Genomic DNA, 7784 nt, shown 5'->3' with positions numbered 1-7784 from the left:
TCATTGAATTTGCGAATGAACCACTTTACAATGCTGGTCTACGAATTCAGGGGTCTAAACGTGGCCAGCGTCAGACAGAATGACGGGTGAGGTCTGGTGGGATGACATGGTACTCACATTCAAGCGGTCCAATTCTACATCGCAACATACCGCGCCGAACCCTTCATCACTCGGCTGGGCAGGTTTCTTACAGGCATGAAACAAGTGACCCCTCAAGTGAGCGCACAGACTATCACCTATTTGAACCATCGACAGAAAGACCTGGTCAATTGGAGTGAAGAGGTTGACTGCGACCAAGAATGGAAAATATCACCCACTCAGGATTGATGGGGGGCCGGTTAGTGGGTTGCGGTACACTCTTACGCAGAAGCATCTGGGATGGAACGGCCCGCATTTGACCTGCCGAGTCTGTGCAATTGTGAGATCGCAAACCGCCGCAAAAAAAGGGAGTGCGAGCGTGAAGAAGCGCATGTTGGAGGATAGCGAGCTGAGGCAGGAATCGGAGATTTTGCTTCTACTGGGGGTGTAGGCAGGTTGATTGGAGGGGCGGGGAGGATTCAGAGCCCACGAGCGGCGCTTTTGTAGATCCCAAGCCGGAGAAATGCCTGTGCCGGTACAGATGGACGTACAGACACGCCATGGCTGTCATTGTCAAGCACTGCAGACCACTGCAGACACATAGGGAATGGCTTGAGCAGCGGCGCATGTATCCGATTTTCTGCGTGCAGATAACACGGGGCGGGTGCGAATTTAGGGGCGGAGAAGGAAGGGCCGGGAAAGCGCCCAAAAACGGACCGGCGGGCTGTCCACATCGGCCGCTTTCCGGGGCCCCATGCTGGGGCCGGCAAGCCCGCCGGGGAGGGATGCTGCTGCTCAGCCCCGCGGCGGAGGGCTGATGGTGTAATCTGATGGGCTCTGTCGCTCGCCGCAGTCGCGGGATCCCTCTCATCCCGGACTGAAAGAGTGGGGGAATCCACAGCGTATTGGTCACTCTTGTCCCTGGGCCACAGCCAGCTTATGTGGCTGGATGGATGGCCATGGGCGAGTCTTCAGGGCGGCCTCGAGCCCGCCCCCGCTCTCTCTCTCAGCCTTCCCGACGAGCCTCGGAAGGAGGGACTCCACTCCAGCACGCTCCGGCTGGGGCTTTCGCGGAGACGCAAAGAGAGAGAGCCCCCGCTCACCCAAAGCCTGTCTAGAGAGTGGGGACAGAGTCTCTCTCAATGTCCTGTCTCACACGGCGCCGAAGGGCCGTCAGCCCGGGGCTCAGAGCAGGGAGCCACGGCCGCGGCGACCAAACAGACGCGCATGCACATCGTTACTTCACAAGGATTGAGTATATATATATAAGCACGAGAGAACAGAGCAGCAGGCCGGATAAACACGCAGGACTGGGGCGCTCGCATTTTTTTGGGGAGGGAGGGGGGTCAGCCGCGGAGGAGGAAGCCAGGAGCGGGCGGGTGGATGGAGGGATACATGTACGCGCGGAAGGAGGGAAGAGACGGGGGCGAGAGGGGTGGGCCAGATATAATGAGGAGAGCGCGAGGGGGAGAACCAGGGGGGGGTTAGGCGATGAGCGGGCGGACGGGCACGGCGGCGGCGCCGAAGACCTTGACGTTGAGCGGGGCGCCGGCGGGGTCAGTGGTGACGACGACGCGCTGGAAGGGTCTGGGCCGGAGGAGTTGTGGGAGGGGGTTGGAGACGAGGGCGGGGCCCTGGAGGAGGGCGATGGCGTGGAGGAGGGCGGCGAGCCAGCCGGCGGGCCGGTCGGCGAGGAGACAGGCGGGCCAGTGGGCGGGGGCCGGGAGCGGGCCGGCGATGTCGTACACGTGTCTGTCCGCCGGCCCCTGCTTCTCCACCCGGTACCGGATCCGCGCCTCCCCGAGGACCGCCTCGCGCTCCGCCGCGGTCAGCGTCGCCGGCCGCCGGCACAGATAGTCCTCCTGGGGCACCCGCCCCGCGTCTCCCCCGTACGTCTCCGCTAACAGCCGCTCAACGATGCCCGCCTCGATCCCAGAGAGGATCTCGCCCGCGGTCTCGTCCGTCGTCGTCGAGTGGCGCACGGCCACGGGGCCCTGCAGGATCGCCACCCGCTGCGGGTCCTGATCGACCACGGCATCGATGTCCTCGGCCTGCCACAACGAGTCCTTCTTGAACCCTACACACACAGCCACACAATCAGCCCCACGACATGCGAGAGAGGAGGGGAAAGGGGGCTCAACAGATGCCGAAGTTGCTGTCGAGCACGGGGATGAACGGGACCGGCTTCTGCCCGGGCCGCTGGCAGAGCGCGAGGAAGTAGGCGATGTCCTCGGAGGCGAGGATCTGGGAGCCGGCCTCGGGGTAGCGGGCGAAGAAGGTGTCGAGCTTGGGCATCGGCACGTCCAGCTCGGCGTACGACTGGATCTCCGAGACCTTCGGGGGCCCCGTCACCGTCGACAACCGTTCCTCGATCCGCCGCAACCCTACAACATTCACACGCACACTCATCAGCCGGATCCGATCCGAGCAGGTGGCGGAGAGAACACTGACAGTCTCCAACCAAGTTGCGCAGCGTAGGATCGATCCATCGGCCCTGATGGCCGACGAACAAGAGCTTGACGAGTCTGAGCACGGTCTCCTTGTAGGTCATGTCGCCGAGCCCGGCGGGCCTGCCGTCTTTCTCGGCAAACCAGGGCTTCTGGAAATCGGCGTTGAGTCTCTGGATCACGTAGTCCCTGTGGCTCTCGAGCCAGGCCGCACGTTTGTCGCGCGGGAGCGCGAACACCGTCCTTCATACACACACACACACATCAGCCTCTGCGGAGAGAGTCCAACGAGAGGAAACAAAGACGTACTCGTCGAACTCTTTCCAGAGCTTGATCCCGCGCGTGGCGATCTTGTGGATGGGCTCGCCGAGCTCGGAGGTGACGGTGATGATCCCGCCGGTCTCGCGGTCATAGGTGCCTTCCCACTGGTCGTCGGGGACGCCCTGGGCCTGAACGATGAGTTCCTTGACGGCCTGGCTGGTAGCGGCCTCCTTAGCGACCATCATGCGACTGGCGAAGAGGACGCCGTCGACGGGCATGGGCTGGACGCCGAAGCGGTCGCGGGACCAGGCGCCGGTGAGATAGGGATACACGTCCTCGGCGGATCCGAAGCCCGAGCCGACGACCAGGACCAGGTTGGGCTGGCTGCGGATCGAGGCATAGGTGGCCAGCAGCGGCTGGTGGAAGTCTTCGCAGCTGTGGTGCCCGCCCGCCCGGCCGCCCGTCCATTGACAGATCACCGGGAAGTCCGGGTGGGCCGCGGCGATCTGGACCACCTGGCGGATCCCGTCGACCGAGCCCGGCTTGAAGCTCACATGCTGGAGCCCCGCCTCGCGCAGCCCGTCGATGATCTCCTTCGCCTTCTCCGTGCTCGGGATCCCTGCCGCAACCACAAAGCCCTCCATCGGCAAGCCCTCCTTGCGCATCTCCAGCCACAGCGGGAACTGGAACGCCCACTGCTTCTGGTTGATGTACAGCGCATTCAGCGTGAACCCGAGCCCCGGCTTCTCGAGCTTGGAGCGGATCGCGGCGATCTTCGCGCGCAAGGCCTTCGCATTGTAGTGTCCCCCGCCCGCTAACTCGATGTGATAGCCTGCATTCATCACACTAATTGCACGGACGATCAGACGGGGGAGAGAGAGAAAGAGCCCGGGAGAAGGGCGGAGACGTACGCGGCATTGAAGTCCGCGGGCACCGTGCAAGGGGTCATCCCAGCGACCATCAGCGGAGGCTTGCTCAACAAGCGTGAGAACGGGGTATCGATCTGGATCCGTCCGTCCCTGTTGGAGAAGCATCCATCAGCTTTTTTTTTTTTTTTTTTGAGAAGCACATGAGCAGAAAGAGAGAGAGACGGACTTGGTCTTGACGAGGCGGGTCTTGTATTTCTCGGCCCAGCGCTGCTCGTGGACGATGTTCCTGGCGTCATAGACCTCGTTCATGATCTTGTGGCCCTGGCCGGCGACGGGGAGGCCGGCGAAGACGACGCGGTGGCCGCTTCCCTCGGCGTTTCGGGCGACGAGGGAGCCGATGCCGGAGAGCGTGCCGAGTCCGAAGCTAGCCAGAGGCCGACGATCAGCAAGCAGAGACAGGGCATCTCGCAGAGAGGAAGGGCCGGACGCACTCGATGATGTGGGTGGTGTCCTCCGGGAAGGCGCAGGCCTTGGTCCACATGATCGGGCTGGTGAAGATCTGGTCGGCGAGCGTCTCGAGGAAGCCTTTGCCGTCCTGCTCGGCGCGCATGTCCGCCCCGGTCTCCGTGTTGAACACGGGCACGCCGAGCGTGGCCTTGTGGGCCTCCCACCAGGCGCACTCCGCCGCCCCGATCCCGCCCGCTTCCGCCGCGCCCAGCATCCGCGCCGTGCATCCTTCGAGATGGTGCGAGTGGTAGGGCACACCGATCGGCAAGAAGCGCATCGAGAAGACCGGGAGACGCTTGCTGAACGGGATCTGTGCGGGAGCGCGTCGTGAGCATGGTGTGTGTGTGTGTGTGTGTGTGTATGGGAGAGAGGAGAGAGCTTACTTTGGACTGGTCGAGCCCGGGCTCGGCCTTCGATTTGCGCAGGGCGGAGACGAGGCCGACGAGGGTGCGAGGGTGGCCAGTGACGACGAAGGCCTTGGCGCCGTTGAAGAGGGAGACCTGGGCGTCGGGGGTCTTGTCAGGGAGCTGGTCGGCGCGATGGGCGTTGATGTCCTGGATGGATTTCTGGAGGATGTCGAGGGGGAGGCCGGTGACGGCGAGCATGGGCGAGGGCAGGCCCTCGGAGTCGGCGGTCTTCCCGGCGAGCTTGGGCGGCAAGGAGGTGGCCGGGAAGGCCAGGGAGCCGTGCATGCCGATGTGGAACAGCGCCGTCAGCCCGTGCATTGCCGCCCCGCTGAACGCCGCCCACGTGTCCTGCCCCGCTGGCATGACCCCCGCGACGAGCGCGGCGACGACCACGCCCTGCGAGTGTCCCGTCACCCCGCCGGCTAGCTGCGACGACACCCCGTTCGGCGTCAGCCCCTGCACGCAGCCCAGCGCCATGTAGTGCGCGATCTGGACGAGCCCGATGAGGGGCAGCGAGACTGCACAGCTCGCTAGGTAGGCCGTCGGCGGCGTGCTTGCCGGGGTCGTCAACCACTGCAGGACCATCCCCAGCCGTCAGTTCTTTGCTTCTGGGGAAAGAGAGAGAGAGAGAGTGCAGCTTACGGCGAGGATGCGCAGCCCGTGGTGCTTGTATAGCGCGCTCGCCTGGGCCTGGGGCGTCGTGCACAGCGCCTGCAGATGGGCGTCGGCGGCCTCGAGGAAGGGGCCCAGGATGGAGGGGTAGAGCGCATACAGGTTCTGCGGCGGGGAGACGAAACACGGGGAGGGGGGTGAGTGGGGCGGGGGTAAGAGAGAGGGAGGGAGAGGGACGCAGACTGACGACGAGCTCTTGCCAGTACGTTTCGTTGACGCCCTGGCCGCCGAAGACGCCGACGAGCTTCTTGCCCTGCTGGGCCTTGTCCCACAGCTTCCCGAGCGGGGGCCCGGGGAGCTCGTGGGCGAGGGCGGGCGGGAGGGCGTGGCGGGCCTGGAAGTAGGCCCTGATGACGAGTCTGCGGGCGGGGTCGGAGGAGGTCAGGGCGGCGGCGGCGGAGTGGATGTCGGTGGGTGGGCTGTCGAGGACGTGGGTGTGGAAGTGGGCGATCGCGGGGCAGATGAGCGGGCCGTTCTGGGCGGCGGTGGAGGCGAGGAAGAGCAGGTAGTGGGCGAGCAGGACGAGGCTGGGTTCGGCGGCCGGGTCGGCCCTCTTCTCCTCGCCGTCGCCGTCGCCGTCGTCGTCGTCGGCATCGCTCTCCGCCGCGGGGGGCTGGAGCAGCGCGGCGTCGGGCTGCCGGTCGAGCCAGCCCAGGAAGGCGTCCCGGGCAGTCTCCGCCAGGCTCAGCAGGGGCTCGGCGGCGGGCAGGGCCAGCGAGAGGCGGGCGCCCGAGGGTGGGTGTGCGATGAGGTGTGGACGGGTGGCCATGGTGGGTGTGGGAGGATGGATGGTTCGTGGGCTGGGGGAGTGGTTTTTAAGGGCTGCTTACGTAACGCCCCAACCAGAACCCAGCAGGACTCGCAGGGGCAGCCGATCTCCCAGGAGAATCCCAACCAAAAATATGTAACAAAAATCAGCAGAGAGCCCATAGATTGGGGTGCTTGCATCTTCCGGCCTCATCTATTCACTCCTCCCTTCATAATCCCGGCAGGCATACCACTCCATGAAACATGCAGCACACAGACTCCTGCCGATCTGCAGTGGCGGGGTCGAAAGAGCCTCCGTGTCTCGAGCCCAGCGTACATGAGCTGTCAGAGCCCAGCCAACACAAGACCCCGGCGGGCAGACCTCGCAGAGCCAGCCGGCCATCGCTCTCTGCATATTCGCTCACAGAGGGGCGCACCCAGACATGCAGATCCTGCACTCGGCGGGAGGGTGCAGCCACCCCAGCGCTCGAGGAGGAATGCTTGTCGCAAGCGAGACTCACGCTCATGGCCGGCTGCAGACCACTCTCTGCATATCCCCATCAACAGAAGCACCCCCTTCTTGATGCACGTCGGATTAATATACACAAAGTCTACGGGTGTGTTTGGTGCCACTCACCAACATATGTACTAACCTGCGAAGCCGGGCAGGCCGGACGCTGCTAGCGTACTTCTGCGCACGGCGCGCGGCTGGGGCTTGGGGGTCGGCGGCGGATGGGGTGCGCGTGTGTGGAGCCAAGACTGAGATGCTTAAAAACGGTGAACCACTGTGGGGCAGGAAGCGCAGCTCGGATCGAACTTAACACAAGTCCCTCCCGAACTTAACACAAGCGTACCCTCCTCGGGGGAGCGTAGCGACCTCCGAAGGAGGGACTTGCCTCTAAAGTCGCATGTCTCGCCCTACAGGATTGAGACAAATGGCAGGGAGGACCCTACGCTCCCCCATTTTCCCCAATACCTCCCTGTTTCCTCTTGATTCATCCCGTGCCCTTTGCACCATTGGAATGGCAAGCTTCTTAGCTTATTTTCCCCCACTTCAAACTCCCCTGTATCCATCCCCCCTTCAAAGAAACGTCCTGTAAATGTTGTTACATGGTGGATTTCTGTACCCAATCCCCCCCTTCTAGCTCGCGCCGGCTCAGGGAATTTCAAATTTTGAGCTCAAAAACCGCTGGATCACCTCTCCAGGACCACTTCACAGTAGGTGGAGTGGGCTAGTAATTATGTGTGTCAGCTAGGTAAAAAACTGTAAAATGGAAGCTGAGATTGCAGGCTACAAGTCTGTCTACTCAGATTTTTTTTTAAATAAGAACTACATTTTTAAAAACATTTTGAAAATAAAATATGTGTTTTTTTGCCAGAAATTCTCGAGTCTGTAGGGCCAACGGTGTGACTTTAGAGGTAAGCCTCTCCTTTGGAGACGCTCTGCGCCTCCTCGGAGAGGCTTTGTTAAGCTCGAGTCCCTCCCTGTGCTCGCGGGGCGCGAGCACCCTCCCGCTTGCGGGAGGGACTTGTGCCTAATGTCCGATATTTGGCCTGAGGCTGCCCAGCCAAACATCTAAAAATTCCTTGATTTCTTCACAGCCTCTGGCACCATTAGAATCAGTTTTTCTTTCTACATATTCTTGTGTGTTTAACACAACACCTACCCCCATCCCTTGAAAAAAGAATTGTTGTAAAAGCATGGCTTGCCAGGCCTTGCAAGGCTGAAACAGTGAGAAAGTGTCTGAACTTGACCTGCAAATGGCCCGGCGGGTCTGTCACATTGCTCAGAAAAT

At 62.4% G+C, this 7784-nt stretch overlaps 1 protein-coding gene across 1 annotated transcript; it reads right to left on the bottom strand.

Moving 5' to 3' along the window:
* Nucleotides 1–1562: 1562 nt before the first annotated feature.
* Nucleotides 1563–6515, bottom strand: PtA15_8A197 (uncharacterized protein; the record flags this gene model as incomplete). Its single annotated transcript, XM_053171600.1, has 12 exons — nucleotides 1563–2155; nucleotides 2220–2462; nucleotides 2530–2768; nucleotides 2835–3632; nucleotides 3698–3805; nucleotides 3882–4079; nucleotides 4147–4472; nucleotides 4546–4716; nucleotides 5065–5142; nucleotides 5212–5346; nucleotides 5672–5792; nucleotides 6268–6515. The coding sequence occupies 12 exons, from the start codon at nucleotides 6513–6515 to the stop codon at nucleotides 1563–1565; spliced, it is 3258 nt and encodes a 1085-aa protein (XP_053022848.1).
* Nucleotides 6516–7784: the final 1269 nt, after the last annotated feature.

Source organism: Puccinia triticina, chromosome 8A (genome assembly GCF_026914185.1).
Source record: "Puccinia triticina chromosome 8A, complete sequence".
Classification (NCBI taxonomy): domain Eukaryota; kingdom Fungi; phylum Basidiomycota; class Pucciniomycetes; order Pucciniales; family Pucciniaceae; genus Puccinia; species Puccinia triticina.
This window is presented reverse-complemented; position numbering and strand designations above follow the sequence as displayed.